At 36.9% G+C, this 16,236-nt stretch overlaps 2 protein-coding genes across 3 annotated transcripts; both read right to left on the bottom strand.

Annotated features, from left to right (window-relative positions):
- Positions 1-415: 415 nt before the first annotated feature.
- On the bottom strand, positions 416-2,034 carry LOC121977283. 2 transcript variants are annotated; one of them, XM_042529871.1, is made up of 3 exons: positions 1,940-2,034; positions 1,526-1,689; positions 416-1,438 (listed from the first exon to the last, which is right to left on the bottom strand). In XM_042529871.1, exons 2-3 carry the CDS (start codon positions 1,623-1,625, stop codon positions 522-524), a joined length of 1,017 nt encoding a protein of 338 aa, XP_042385805.1. In that variant the 5' UTR covers positions 1,626-1,689; positions 1,940-2,034; the 3' UTR covers positions 416-521. The 2 variants fall into 2 exon arrangements, with proteins under 2 accessions (XP_042385805.1, XP_042385804.1); XM_042529870.1 differs by lacking the exon at positions 1,940-2,034 and having other exon boundaries at positions 1,526-1,927.
- Positions 2,035-11,049: 9,015 nt separating this feature from the next.
- LOC121974328 (probable inactive receptor kinase At5g58300) lies at positions 11,050-16,232 on the bottom strand. Its single transcript, XM_042525336.1, has 5 exons — positions 15,877-16,232; positions 15,632-15,757; positions 15,449-15,479; positions 12,675-15,343; positions 11,050-11,801 (listed from the first exon to the last, which is right to left on the bottom strand). The coding sequence occupies exons 4-5, from the start codon at positions 13,873-13,875 to the stop codon at positions 11,191-11,193; spliced, it is 1,812 nt and encodes a 603-aa protein (XP_042381270.1). The 5' UTR covers positions 13,876-15,343; positions 15,449-15,479; positions 15,632-15,757; positions 15,877-16,232; the 3' UTR covers positions 11,050-11,190.
- Positions 16,233-16,236: the final 4 nt, after the last annotated feature.

Genomic DNA, 16,236 nt, shown 5'->3' with positions numbered 1-16,236 from the left:
AATAGAGGACAAAAATCCTACTCACCGACTAAAACATATTTCTCAATTAGGCCATCGAAAAAGACGACCACTTTGATTGGAACGATATGACCTGAATTGAATGAGCATGATTTCTACATCAAACTTGTAGGTTTGACAGACAAAAACACCACACCCACTTCATGGTGCCTGTGTACCTGAATAGCAATAGCATGTTCTTGTCAGTAGAATAGGGTATAGCAATAACATGTTTTTGTCAGTAGAATTGATTTGGCGCCGGTGTACCTGTATATACCTTTCTTCATATCTATGATGCCGATACTAGGGAAGCTGTTAATGTAACATATCTATATTTTTGTTAGTAGAATTGACGACCAATTTGAAAAAGAGATCACAAGTAAAATCTTTAAATTTTCATATAGGCGAAAAGAATTAATGATGAAGAAGAAGAGGCAAATGCAATTGATAATCAACTCAAATAATCAAATAATCCATTTACTTTGCCATCAGCTGTATGAAAAGTTTTTCACACTTCTTCAACTTTATACTTGTTCATCCATCACTGGAGGGCGAGGAATTCCAGGTCTGAAATCTCCATGATACGCAGAGCTACTTCCTCTTTTCCCAGTCGATTCCATCTTCGCATATCCTCTGTCATTCTCATCGTCTTCATGCAAAAGATCTACCTCCGTAAAACTCTGAACTTTCGCGGGAAATGCAAGATCAAGAACCGCATCGCAGCCGGTGCACTTTAACTTGCACGATCTTCTCCTCGGCGCGAGGAAATCCTCCGCCGGAAGTTGGAGCAACTTGTTGCAGTGGGCACAGATGACAAAAGGAGCAGCCCCTGAGACAGGTCGACAGTGGTGCATTTGCTTCCTTTGCCATCTGTGGATGGTGCCCCTTGAGGCCTGCCCTTGTTTCCCTTCACTAGGAACACAAATCCTAACGAGTTGCTCTCTCACTCGGTCAATCTCCCTCAAGATCGCCACTTTCTCATTCATCTCGCCGCTGAATGAGCCTTTGGGCAATGCCAGTAACTCTGCCGCAGAATGGAACTCGTCGGAGTCAAAAGACGAGCCTTTAGATGACGACGCACGATCAGGCAAAGTTGAAGTAGACCGAACAGAACCAGAATGCAGCTTCAGATCAGTGTTCGAAGCAACCCTCACAGTCCTTCGAGATTTCCCTAACGTCCGTACACTTCGTGCCTCATCTGAGGAAGAGACGTTGCCATCGTAGTATACGAGGGAGCTTCCGGTTAGCTTGACAGATTCATCCTCAACCCTGCCGGCAACTTCCACAGAGTCAACTTGCTGCTCTTTGTTGGAGGAGGTCAGGGGGCCTGAGATTGACTCAGAATTTGAGAAACCACGGTCTGAATGACTCTCAGGTTGGTTGATTTGAGAAGGTTCAGCGATCAAATTCGCTTCTGTTGAAGCGACCTGATGATCCTTCGCTGCACCACAAGAATTGTAGGCACTGTTAAACTGAATTCTTTCTTGTAATACATAAAGAGTTCGATGACACGATCGATGAGACTTACTGCAGAGGGCGATGCCACAGCCACCGCACTGGTAGACAGAGACGTTGGGATACTCCACGAGAAGCTTCTGGCATTTGGGGCATCTGACGAGCCTGGCCATGGTTTTTCAGCAACGCGCGCGATGGTGGTGGTTCCTTCGAGATGAACAGACCTCAGGCCATCCTCTGAAATGAATATCGATATCTTTTAGAAACTATGACTAAAAAGTAGGAAAACAGCAATCTGACGGAAATTTTGGCCTGAATTTTGTGGGAATACTCAAAATCCTCTGTCTGAATCAACATGAAAAATGGATTGAGATCCAAACTATTGCGACTGGAACAAAAAAGGTTTTTCAAAAAAACAACAAGGATTTACGCGAACAGAGAACGAGAGAAAGATCTTTGATTGCAAAATGAAAAGAGAAAAAATTACCTCTGTGGGACGGAGACTGCTATTTGCTCACGGCAAGTTGGCTACGGCAGGAGGTTGAATTGTTGATAGGTGTCTCTCTCACCCCTCTTTGAGAGAGAGAGAGAGAGAGAGAGAGAGAGAGAGAGAGAGAGAGAGAGAGAGAGAGAGAGAGAGGGGGGAAGCCCCCGCGGGCGGATCAACCGGTTAAGGCGTGACATCCTTGCACAATGAGTCGTAGGGTCAAAGGTCCACGGACGCGCACTGGATGAATAATCTGGGCCGGCTGTGTTAAATTCCGGAGACACCACGCTTTACCCGGGCCAGCATTCACCGCTGATTTACCTCCTCCTAGGATCTCTGTGGGGCCAGACCTAGGGGGTCGCTGGGCGACGTGACCCACCTTTTTGCACAATGAGAGAGAGAGGGGAAGACTTTGGAGAAGATTTGCAGTCTCTACCGCTTCTTCTCTGAAAAACAATAAAAAAAAAAAAACTACGGGAAACTTGTTCTTCTACCAGCGTTGACAATTAAACTCCACCTACCTGTATTCATCCTCGATTCCTCGTACCTATTTGTATACCGATTGAATATTTAATTTTTATATATCTTATTTAAAAATTTTATTCTAAATTTTAAATAGAATAATTAAAAAGTCTTTATATTAATTATCTTTATCTATCATCTAAATCATACATTTATAAATAATACTTCTTTAAATTAAAAAAATAAATTTCATTTTCTAAATATTATAAAGGCGAGAAAAGAAATAGGAAAATATGATGGTAAAAAAGGCGAATACGCTCGCCCCTAGTGCCTCCGCCAATCCGTCCCAGGGCCAACACGGAGGAGGTAAATCACGGGCAGCTACTAGCCTTTGGAATAGTGACTAGCACATAAGGAAGACATTTACCTACGCTTTGCCGAGATTCAAACCCCAGACCTCATGGTGGTAACATCTCATGCTCTAACCGCTAGACCCATCTGAGGGGACAAGAAATAGGGACATATGGTGTATTGAAAGGTGGATATTTAAATTTAATAAAGTAACTTTTTTATCCTAACTTATGCATTTTGGATAGAGAAACTAGTACATCAACTACCCTATCTAGAGATTTTATCCTAAATTTTTAATAGAGTAATTAAAAAACTTTTGCATTAGCTATTTTATTCATTTCCTATATTTAGATTTGATGAATACCATAAAAATAAAATATTTTTTTTTTAATATCTCTCCTACTTATTCTTTTCCATCTCTCTTCTTCCATTCATTTCATAAATATAATAATAATAAATATAATAATAATAAAAAAAAAATAGAAGAAAGAGAAAAAAAATAATAAAAAAATTAAGGATGATAGAAATGTTAAGATAGTTAATATATTGTGTAATGAAAAATGATTATTTAAATTTAATAAAGTGAGATATTTATCCTAAATTTTAAATATAATGATAAGGAAATTGATATGGATGTTTTAATCTTTATACACATGTTCATAAAGAATCAAATATTATTAGGGCTATAAACAAGCCGAGCCGAGTCGAGTTTTGGAGTATTCAAGCTTATTTGATAAGGTAAATAAGTCAAGCCGAACCGAGCTTAAAATGAACCAAGCTTTTGAAATGAGTGTTCAAGTTTGGTTTGACTTATTTTTTATGAGCTTGAGCTTGTTTGAAGCTTGACTTGAGTTTGGTTCGTTTAGATGTTATCAAGCTCTCAATTTAAACTTGGTTTGAGCCTGACTTGAGCTTAGTTCGAGCTTGGTTCTTCAGATGTTATCAAGCTCTCAATTCAAACTTGTTTGATTCTTTGAAACTTTTAATTGTTTGATTAGTTATTGAGCTTAATAATTTAAATTTATTTATTTTATTTTTTATTTAGCATATTGAAAAGAGTTTTATTAATTAATATGGTTCATGAACGTTGTTCACGAACATTAACGTGCTGAACACATATGTGTTCAAATTTGTTTATTTAGCTTAACAAGTTGTTCAAGCTTATTTGTTTAATTAATCTTATATATATTAAATGAATATAAACAAATTCTTATCAAGTCGAACACTAAATTTGTTCACAAAAGCTTGATTCATATATAGTCCTAGATATTATTATCTATTATTTATTATATATATCGGATAGGATTAGAAAAGAATATGTTGTTTTCGACTCTGACTCGACCCGACTCGGATAGGTGGCGAATTAAATTTTGTTCAATCGAAAACAGAGCATAGCCTTTTTTCCAACAAGAACCTCTTCAAATTGGCCCCCTCAAGCACTGTTTTCATTTAATACGCACAAGCGAAGCGATGAATGGCAAACAAAATTGCAGTTGGTTTTCTGTCTAAATAATTGATATATATGAATGTTATCCTGCGGTGCAATTTTTATGGTTTGGTGCGGTAGAGATGATTTGACATTTCACGTCAAAGCCAAAAAAAAAAAAAAACGCGGTATCATCTCTCTTCTCGTTTTCTTCGCCGACCTCGCCAAACCACCGACTGCCGACCTTCCACTGGACGCCCGACCATCGTCGGCCGGATCGCGGCCGGATTCCGGCCAGATGGCGGCCGGAATCCGGCCGTTTCGTGGCCAAAATCTGCCGCAACGCTAGCAGACACAGCGCTGCCGATTCTGGCCGCGATCCGGTCGGAATCCAGTCGCGATCCGTCCAGAATCCGGTCGCGACCGGACGCTGCGGACAAAGTCATGCGGACCGCTGCGGACATGCTTCCTGATCGGTCACCAGTCCGATCAGGGAACCTCCTGATCGGTCTCTGGACCGATCAGGGAACCTCCTGATCGGTCTGTAGACCGATCAGAAAAGAATCGGCAGCACTGTGGCTTTGACGTAGAATGCCAAATCATTTTACCACACCAAACTACAAGAATTACACCGCAGGAGAACATTTCTCTAGTAAACAAATAGACAGAAACTACATATACTGACCAGTACTCGATCGACCAAGAACATATTTGTAGTTTCCAATATATCATAATTTTGAGGGGCAAAAAAAAAAGAATTTTATTTTCTGATGGTTTAGAAATTTAGAGAGAACGTGGTTTGAACTTTGACAACTCCATTTAGTATTGTAGAATAAATGCATTTAAATATAATTTTGAAAGAATTTTAATCGACTTATTCTACTGATAATAGTTTTAATTAAATTAGAATAATTTCACTCTCCTATTTCACTTTCTCTGGAAGGAAACGCGTAAATCTATCTAGATTCTCACCTTGTTTCATCCACCCATTTGTTCAGATATATGCACACCTGCAGAATTGGTCAACTGATAGATCAAAACAGTTGACTTTTCCAACTATCGGTCAAAATTAATTAACAGCGATGTGTTCTTTCGTTGACCGAATACGTACAGATATCATCGGTCAACTGGCCGACATAGCTCACCATTCAACGCATTTGAAAACTGAATTTTATTGCACGCACTCAAGACTAGGAAGTAAACTCGTTAAAATAAATAAATTAAACTAAGTTTAAATTTCACAATATTTAATCAGTTAATTCATGAACATATTCTTTAAACTCATAAATTAATTTTTAAATAAAAAATAATAATTTTGATATTAAATTTATAAATTTTATAATTTACTTATAAAATATATATATAGATAAATATATTAAATTTATTTATTAGAATAAAATTATAAATTTTAATGAAAATATTATAATATATAATTTAATTTTTAATAAATATTTAAATTTATAATTTATAATTATTAAGCCCGTTTAAGTTTGATAAAAATTTGAATAAGCTCGTGAGTCATGAATATATTCGTTAAATAAAATTTGACCTTGGCTCGATTATAAACGAGTCAAACTCAAACATTCAAGAGTTCAGCTCGACTCGACTCGACTCGATTACACCTATTCAAGACACATCTTAGTCATTGTCTACCACATAATAAATTAAGAAAGAGTTGAAAATCAAATCCCCCAGCCAACAAAACTGAGACAAATTCAGCAAGTGAAGGTCAAGTTTATAAAAATAGTCCCTGAATTATCAAAAATAAAAATCATACCTATAGCATGCTAGAAATATATCATTTGCTACACGAATTAATGAAACAAAAAACAAGTAATTAATTATTAATTTACAAGACATTTCAATTGGTACAAAATATTAATTTACAAACTTGACTAATTTCTCCTCGAGCTCCTCCTTGTCTAAGCCAACATGCTTCTGCACCCTTTGCCCATTCTCCAGGAAAAAGATCGTCGGAGTTGCTTCGACTCCCCATGCTGAACAAAGATCCTACCATGCGTAGAACACAGTTTAGGGCATTCCTCCAAAGAGTTCCCAAATAACACAGCCACAATCACTAAAGCAATTCATTTCAATTCACAAACATGAAAAATGGAAGACTAAAAGCTCAATGACATATATCAAGAGACAGACAGAAAGGGAAGTACTCACTGAAAGCTGATCATTGGCATCTATTGCGAGAAAAATAAGCGAATGGTGCCTTGCAGATAGATCAGCATAAAAAGGGGCCATGGTTCTACAAGGGGCGCACCAAGATGCACTAAAATTCACAAGGACCTGACGATACATATAGAAAGTATCAGAATTATTTAATGTGTAGACGCTGACAGGAGATATAGAAATTTGATTTCAGTTTCAGGTTATTTTTAGGATTCGAACTTGTAAGTTTTTATCACAAAACAATAACCGTTGCACCAAGGCTCCCCTTCCACGATGACATATGTAACGATGGATGGGTTAGACCAATTGGGCAAGTGGTCAAGTTTTTTTACACGAATAACAGGCCAGTTTAGGTTGATTTTCTTTTGGAACTGGGTAGCTCAATGGCTAAACCGAGGATCCGAAGTCATTGAGTAGAAGTGGAGATCTGAACCTCGTTAAATAATTGTTAGTATGTGTTTTTTATATATTTTATTTTTACTGCAATTTTGACACTCTAATCATCAGGCATGTGCACTTGTTGCCAATGTTAAATTTAAGCTTGTGTTTGTTTGAAGAATGTCAATATCTGGTCACCATCTATCACCCCTCAACAGCAATACATGCTCTTACATTTTATTAATAGAAAATTAAAGTTAATAATCAAAGGTGTTGTTAAAGACATTTTTCACATTTGATATTTGTGCCTCAATGTCCAATGTCTGAAGAGCCACGGCTTAATGATGTTGCTTTGCATCTTAATGGACAGGATGAGGAGCATGATTAATATATTTTCACTGTATGAAGTTCCAAAAACAGTTGTATACATCTTTACTAGGTTCCTTCTAAGGTAATTCCTAAAAATCCTTTTGAATTGTGAATTGATCAGGCAACTGAGACTAGATTATTTGACCCACATGAGAAAAAGTTAATGTTTCTATTTAGGCAGCATTCAGTTATTTTGTCTTAATAAAGGATGCAGTATATTTTTCATTGATTTTGATTATTATGTTGAATATGTGTGAATGAAGAAGAGGTGGAAGAGGATAGAAGTTCTATTGTGAATGAGATTTTAGTCTCACGTTGGGAGTTTCATGACATATTGGTTGATTTATATTAATTCACATGTATAGAGGATGTGAACAAATGCATGGGGAGAGGCTCTCTTTTACGCGTGGATGCTTAAGGGGGTGCAAATCCAAGGTCCGGATTGCATTGAATTATGTTGACTCGTGTATAGGCACAACCTACGCGCGTTGAATGTCGGACCGGTCGGCATAAAATTTGCCCAAGTGGAACAACCAACCTTTTGCTGTTGTGTAACAGACGAGTGAAACGGTCGGCGTTGCCTCGGTCCTTTTCCCCCTTCGGAATCTTCGCCCGACCAGTCTCGTTGCTCCTCGGCCTATCGGCTCACCCAGTCGATCACTGTCCGCCGACCAACCTCTCTGACAGCTCGGCCTGTCTGCTTCGCCCAACCAACTTGTTTGCTTCACTCGGCCTGTCTACTTTGCCCAACCGGCATCGGCTTACTCGACATGCCTGTCTATTCGCCCAACTGGCTTGTTGCTAGGCCTGACTACTTTGCCCGGTCGACTTCTCTCTATCCGCTCGGTCGGCCTTTCTGCCGTTCGACCTTACTGCCCAATCGGCCCCTCTCTGATCCGCTACGCCTGATCGTGCTACTCTGCTACTTGGCCGATCTGTCCGCTCGGTAATACAGATCTATCGCTCTTTTATACGTAGCAGAAATAAGCCCCTGCCGACAATATGAGATTATCCGTTTAGGTCATCTCTATTATAAGTTGAATTTAAATTCTGTATAATTTTAAATTCAGCTAAGTCCTAAAAATGTCCGACAAATATTATTTTCCCAACATATTATTATTAGCTACTCACCATTTATAGTACATTTTAAGTTTGAATTGTCGAACCAGATGTCCATTGGGATACTTGAATGGGATCCAATAAGGTTTAGTTCACTTAGGTTCAGCTAAATAACATCACAGTGTGTGGAAGGGAGTGTGCCAACTAACATTTTAAAATTAAGCCAGCCCTTTGGAATGAAAGGACATAATGAAAGTGGAGGATCTCTAACTCTATAGTTAATTATATTTTGGGCATCCTCTAGCATGTGAGACATTTAGATTTTTAGGAGTTAGAAGACATCAACTATAACAATTAGTTTGATTTTACTTTAGTTCCACAAAGGTGAACCATGGATTCAGGTATTGTAAACATATTTGACTATAATTCATCAAACTTACCTTTTTGCCATTTATTTTAGATTCTAAAATCTTTTTGTTTAATTGGTCTTCATCGTATATCTTATGAACCTTTTCTCCATATAATAATTCAGAATCATGAGCATCTGCACCCTGTACAATAAATTTATTAATTATGAGTTGCACTATTCTACCTGGCAATCAAATGAACAATTCTAATATTTTTTTATTTGATAATTGATAGGAAAAGAAAAATTAATCCTTTTAAGTACTAAGAAAAATAACTAAAATTTATATAAATCAAAATTAACATTCTCACCTAAAGCTACAGTAAACTTTTAGAAATCTCTAAGTTGAGGGGGCTCACAAAGCCTAGCTCATGAATCATCTTCAAAAATAAAAGCAATCACAATTTCTAATTGTGTGGAGTTTTCAGCAATAAAATTTATAAGTTTACAAAAAAAAAAAAAAAAAACTACTGACCAAAGGATATTAAAATTGCAACAATAAAAATAAAAGAGGCTTGCAACTTTTTTCATTACAAAAAGAAACTCATGGAATACATTGGAAATAGTACAAGATGAAAGCATAAAAAAAGAGCAAATCACTGACCCTTTTGAAGCAATTTCCCATTCCAATTGATACTATACAATGATATGATCACCTTATTTCCTGTAAAATAAAGTGAATATTCATTAGAAAAATGAAAACAATGTGTCCACTCGACTTCCATTGTTGCATATGTTTAGTATTTTGTGATATAATTACTTCTTCAATCAAACATCCAAAAACAATCTTTACAAAATCCTCTCTTCCACATAAAAAACGCATACACAAAAGCCTCTTCAGATAAACAATCAAAATCATTTTTTTTCCATCTATAACAACAAAAATTACACATATTATATCCAGAAACATAAAAAACCTCTTCTACTATTAGAAAGCAATCAACGAAACTCTTGTCTCCGACCCGCAATGACAAAAATTGATGCCTGAACCTCCTTAAGGAGAGGGAAAATGCCGAGAAACAGAGACAAGGAATCAAAGAAAATGTACCTCCCCGACGAGTCAGGTTGAAGAGGGAGGAGAAAAAACATGGTGAGGACTTCACAGTTTGCAGGAAAAGGAAGAAAAATGATCGAGTTCCACGGGGTCGGCGATTGCTTACCAAGTTTATTTCCGGTATAAAGACGTAAAATGAGGTCGAGACAAGTTGGGAAAGAAGAGATTCGAATGGTAAAGACAGAGGACTCTTTTTTTTCCACTTAATTGAGGCTATTTTGGTAGTTAGAAGAATTAATTGACACTTATTTTTCTTTAAAATAATGCAAAATAAATGGCAACTGGCATACACAAGCATCGAACAAGATAATATAGAATTTGATCTCTTTGAATGGATCTAATGGCTAGCACATAAAATATTATCATCAATAAGGTCTGAGGTTTGAATCTCGATAAAATCGAGATAAATACCTCCCTTATGTGATAGTCACTATTTCAAAGACTAATAATCACTCTTGATTTACCTCCTCTGTATTGACCCTGGAATGAATTGATGGGGGCATTAGGGACGAGCATATTCGTCTTTATGTCACCAAGATAATGTAGAATTTGGGATGATTCATTCGGTCCCATTTAAATTTTTACTTATGACAAGATCTAGAAATTCAGTATCCTATAATTAAAAGTCATATTAAAAGGTAAAATTTGTATAAATATATCATAAATAAAAATCAAACTATAAATATTTAAGTCTCAACTATAAATATTTGAGGGATAATTTAACACTTATTCGTTCAATCCCGGAGCTTAGAAAATACACAAATGTCAAGGCATTAGGTTTTTTCACCACGTGCCCCTTTACCCTTTTTAGCAAAAAGTAAGTTGCTTTAAATTTAAATTAATTGGAAAATACATTTAGAATTAAATTTTCAACTCCATGGTGTCATTCAATGAGCACATTGACATCATTTTTTTAAAAAAATGAAAGACAAATCTTGAAGTAATAACATGAGGAAAAACATATTAAAAAGGAAGATAATTTATTTCAAAATAAAGGATGTCTATAACATGTAAAAATAAATAAATAAAACTTATCAAAATTACCCTGATCAAATTTATCATAAAACTATTATAGTAACGATTATAAATTTTTTATGATAAATTTCACAATGTTAAACCCATTTTCGTAAATAATAATTTTAATTGAGCCAGGTAAACGACTCAACATCATAAATTTTTTACATTCTCCGGATATAATTACATTTATCATATGTGAGATTTGAACCATCATTATTTAACGAGCTAATTTTACTTCTTACCATAACATAATAACTCCAAGATAGCCTTCCGGGATGGTGCAATATCAGATGCTACAATGAAGTCTGAGGTTTGAATCTCGATAAAATCGAAGTAAAGGTCAACGAATCAACCCTTAGGGTATAAAAATTAATCGAAAACAAGTGAAGGTCAACGAATCTCTTACAAATATGGAACTCCATTGAAAACATCATCTTTGCCGTAAGAGTGTCAATTTAATTAACACACGTAAAATCCTTTGCAAAATAACTACATCAAAGCCAACGTATGCCATGCTTTCTTTCCCTGCTTGCAGGACCGAGACCTGCTCATGCTTGCTCTTCTCCAAGGACGGTCTGTCCTGAGTCCGAACGTCGAATGCCCTCTATCATTCTCATCACCTCCTCCATTGTAGGTCTCTGATCTGGAGTAGTTGCAATACATGACATTGCAATCTGAAGCATCCGAACCATCTCCTCTTCCACCTTTCGGTTCAACATCAACTCTGCATCAAAGACCTCAGTAGTCCACTCTTCCCGGACCACAAACTGCACCCATCTTGGCAGGTCCGCTAAATCATCATGCCCTGGAGATCGCAGTGGAGCCCTGCCCGTGAGCATCTCGAGAAGCAAGACTCCAAAGCTGTAGACATCAGATTTGTATGTATATTGCCTTGTCTCGATCACTTCAGGCGAAGAATAACCGACCACAATCCTGGATGGAGTCAATGCAGTTGCAGAGCCAAACAGTGGCGCAAGGCCATAATCACAGACACGAGCATCGAGTTCCGGGGTTAGGAGGATATTACTGGACTTAATGTTTCCATGGACAAGGTTTCCACCACTTTCGATGTGGATATGAGCTATGCCTCGAGCTGCTCCGAGAGCCACCTTGACTCTGGATTCCCAGCTCGTATGAGTACATCCAGCAACCTTGCTCCCTGCTCATTTCAATCCAAGGAATGTATGCTTCACTTTAAACAACTACATGATACAATGATATAAAGAATCCAATAGCAGAGTCGTTTTCTTCTGCTCAAAGCTCATTGCCTATCAAAGAATTCACACTTATTGTCGACAAGAAAGTAATCCGTAATAACAGGCATCTTGATGTATGTAGTTTGAATTTTGAGTGCATTTTAACTCTAGATTACTAATTTAGCTATTCCATTTGCTTCCTTATGTTGTTTGGATAAGTCAATAAACCAGTCTAATGTAATATGTATGGTAGCATGTCCTTAAGATCACATTTTTATCCATTTGAGTGGATTGCATCCAGATTAATTAGCCATTACCAGCCTAAATGACAGTTTAATTTTACTTGCATCTGAAATTAATTTATAAATTAATGCCTTTTTAGCAAATTTATGATGTTAATGTGTCTAGGAAAGCAAGAACCCAATGTTTGAAACAGCATATAGAAGGGTGGAGCCTTTTGAAACATTGAAAATCCAATAGTCAATAATTTTTCTAGAGGAACTAAAAGATTGTATATGGTTGTTTAATGATAGAGTTCTGCTTCAAATATAAAACAGGTTCCTTTCAAACATCTTCATCTATATGGCTAAGCATTCAGTAAAACCAATTGGCATGCACCTCTAAATCATAAATTGCAGGATACTCAAAATATCTGACACAGTCTGGTCAGAGAGCATAGTTTGAATAACTTCGTTGTTCTATCAAGTATATTCGCAATTTCATGCATTTGTTCTTTTCATATTATATTGAAATAAATGAATATCAGGGATTTCAACAATGTATAATAGTTTTTCTTTGCCTCTTTAAGAAAAACAAAGTAGAAGAGATGGACATACCATGCAAGAGGGAGGAGAAACTGCCAGAAGGAACATAATCATATATTAGAAGTTTATCATCATTGGAGTAATAATAAGCTAGAAGAGGTACTATATTGGGGTGCAGTCTGATCCTTCCAATCATTTCCATATGTTGTTCAAACTCTCGTTTTCTAATGACTACGTCCTTCAATCTCTTCACTACAACAGTGGTACCATCCTCTAGAAAAGCTTTGTATGTAGTGCCATGACTTCCTTTGCCAATACTTTCAGCAGAAGCTCTTAACAGATCTTCCAAGTCAAAATTATGGGAAGATTTATCAAAGAAAACCAACCCTCTCCTCTCTGGTTCTTCAGCACTACTGTTCCCTTCAGGTTTCTCAATCGTTCCACTTTGTCCTGGCTCCCTGCTACTTTGTTGCCTATGCTTCCTCTTGAAAAAGCATACCAAGATTAAAATTACTAGTAGAATCAGAATTATTGAAACACCAGAAGCAATTGCAATAGTGACCCCCTCTGTTTTCCAGATACTCCTTTTGTGTCCTGGAGTTTCTGGGCACTGGGGTAGAGGAGTACCGCAGAGGAAAGGGTTGCCCAAGAATGACTCCTTCGGGAACCCTTGAAGTGATAATGGTATTGCACCACTGAGGTTGTTGTAACTCAGATTCAGATGTTTAAGATTGGGAAGTTGAAGATCGGGGATAGGTCCAGAGAGAGAGTTGTTCTGGAGAAACAATGATCTAATTTGGGTAAGATTTTCAAATACCTGCGGAATTGCTCCTTTCAATGAATTATAAGAGAGATCAAGAATGTTAAGGCGCGAAGAAAGAGAAGGCATGATTCCAGGCAAATTATTATGTTGAAGGAACAAAGAACGGAGAGAAAGAATGGTTGAGACATCTGGAGGGAGATCAATGAGGTAATTAAATCTGAGACTTAAGACTTCAAGGGCATCAAGCTTCCCAAGTGTATCAGCACGGATAGAGCCATTAAGCCCAAATCCTGGAAGCTTGAGGGTCCTTACACGGGTGTTATCAGTGGTGCATCGGACTCCAATCCAAGATGAGCATATTGATTTCTGATGACTCCAATTTAGCCTTTTGATATGAGATACTGAAGCAGCAAAGGTCAGGAGTGCTTCCTCATCAGAATTCAAGTCAGCAGTGGTAAAGGAATGGAAGCATAGCACAAAGAAAATCAATGGAAGTGACTTGAAGATCATGGCCTGAGTCTCTGCAGAACTGTTTGTTGATTAGTAAAAGAACATGATAAAAGATGGCAAGAAGCACATCAATAAGTTTTATAATCCTGCACTAGAAAAAGAAGGAAAAAAAAAAAACAAAGAGTAGTTGTTTAGTAAACCGAGGATAAGGAATATCAAATGATTGTTTTCTTCATCCACTAAATGTATGGAAAGGGAGTTATAAACAAAAAGAGAAAGCTCATCAAGGCTAAAAAATACGATCTCCTATCATTTTTTTAAAAATAATGCATAATTAATAAGTTAGTGCCTGACGAGGAAAAGTAAGTGTTTGGTTGTCACCAAATTCAAATTTATATGTCAAGAACACATTGCAAAATTAGAGAAACAGTTAATGACATCTACCACTTATAATCATCATAGCCAAAAACTAAATTTCATATTGAATCATTAAACAAAATTGATCAGAAGCTTACCTAAATCCAGGGAGATGCAAAAAATTAGTGTTAGCAGCATTCCACATTTAAAATTTTCTTAAAAATTTAAAATCATCTGCTCATAAAATGTGAAAAAATTGAGGATCCTCAATCTATTTATTCTATGGTTTTTATTTTTATTTTGGCTCATCATAAAAATAAAAATAAAACAATTTAGTTCCTATGAGTTGCTCTAAACAATCAAATAACTTAATAAGCATTATTTGATTACTTCTAATAGACAACAAAATAGATACCTATAATGCACAATTATTTCAAGATGACCATTTCTTAAAAAGGCATTTCCATTGTGTTCTCTGTTACTCTACTTTGATAGTTTCATTCATGCAATTTGCATTAGTTTTTGAGCTGTTGCAATTATCTCCAGAGGCTAATGGCATGACACTTGGAAAGCACCATAATTTCTGAAGAGGATGAAAGAATACATAGTTCTCTTTTGTCTAAAAAATGGATAAAGATTGATGAAGAAAACCTTAATAAAACCAAGGAATGAATAGCAAAGCTCTCATAAGAAACCTACCTAGAATTCAAGCGAGCTTAGCATTCTTGTAATTAATGAACACTGAAGAATGCACAATTTATAATTTGTTGCGATCATTTCAAAGGCTAATGGCATAAAACTTCCAAATGTGAACCACCAGCATTTCTGAAGAGGAAAAAAAGAGATAAACCACTTAAGAGATTTCCACAAATAAAGGAAAGAAAAGAAAACCACTCAGAGGAACCTACATAGAATTCCAGCAAATCCTTAACATTCTTGAAACGTATACTGAACTAGAATAGCAAAATGAGAATTGACTTTCAAGAAAAAAGGAATCATAGGTTCTTAAGGAAACCACCAATACAACAGCTGGAACAGATTGATGTCTTATGTCCTTGGCTTGTTTTCTTCTTAACAACGACGGCAAAGGACATTTGGGAGCTTTGGAAACGATAAGTGACTAAGCAATCGATGGCTTGGCACAGCATCGGCCAGCCTGGTGCGTGTTAACCTACCCAAACCATAGAGACGTATATGCTTAATTAAAAGAAGCATTCCGATTAAAATACACTAGATCATTGGGGAAGATCTCACTTTTCAAGGAAGAGAGTCTCACCTTGTTATCTCCATTGACTCCAAACGCGCAACTATGAGAACACAAGCAAAAATATTTTATATATATAAACGATTGTTTATTCTATTAAAAAAATATGAATTTTTCGAGTTTCTTCGGCAGAATATGAAGTAACAGACAACGAATGCAATAGGCAGAGATCCTTGGGGGAAATCGAAGACATACCTCTCCCGGTCGAGAATTCATAATGATCTCCGGGGAAGAAAGGGAGACGATCTTCTAATTGGATTCTTGTAGGGCTGCACTGAAGCCGGAGAAGGAAGGAGAGGAATCCAGGCATCTTCGATGTCCCTGAACAGGAAATCAAACCCATGAAGCACTGGCGCTGCCATTAGAGCTGGCGTGAATCGATAGTGTGCCAGAAATGAGTCGGAGACACGAACTGAATGATGAACTGATCTAACATCAACCTGGTTCGTGGGATCTTTTCCCCGCCTTTCTCCTCTCGAATCCAATCTTTTCCTCGTGTAATATGTGGTCTCCCTTTATGAGAGAAACCATAGCTTCCCCTTCAGAACCCCATTCCATCGCCATTAAGGAGATCTTTTCACCGCGATTCTGTCAGCGATCCCTTCCCCCATCGTCGTTCTGGTGTCGGATTGTTCAGCGCGATCTTGCCGAAAAGCTCAGAAATAGCCGGCGACACAACGCCACCAAATATTCCCTGCTCTATTGCTTTGAATTAAACGTGAACTCGTATTAATGTTCTTGTCTTTGATAGTCGTTCAAAATAAAATAAACTCTTTTTTTTTTCCAGTATGCGTTTATCT

Source organism: Zingiber officinale, chromosome 4B (assembly GCF_018446385.1).
Source record: "Zingiber officinale cultivar Zhangliang chromosome 4B, Zo_v1.1, whole genome shotgun sequence".
NCBI classification, from domain to species: domain Eukaryota; kingdom Viridiplantae; phylum Streptophyta; class Magnoliopsida; order Zingiberales; family Zingiberaceae; genus Zingiber; species Zingiber officinale.
This window is presented reverse-complemented; position numbering and strand designations above follow the sequence as displayed.

Excerpts from the sequence above, each read along its gene's own strand:
- LOC121977283 (XM_042529871.1), bottom strand. The coding sequence starts at position 1,625 with ATGGCCAGGCTCGTCAGATGCCCCAAATGCCAGAAGCTTCTCGTGGAG. Across the intron at positions 1,439-1,525 it reads CTGTGGCATCGCCCTCTGCA|CGAAGGATCATCAGGTCGCT; the intron begins GTAAGTCTCATC and ends CTTGTGGTGCAG.
- LOC121974328 (XM_042525336.1), bottom strand. The coding sequence starts at position 13,875 with ATGATCTTCAAGTCACTTCCATTGATTTTCTTTGTGCTATGCTTCCAT. Across the intron at positions 11,802-12,674 it reads TTTCTCCTCCCTCTTGCATG|GGAGCAAGGTTGCTGGATGT; the intron begins GTATGTCCATCT and ends TGAAATGAGCAG.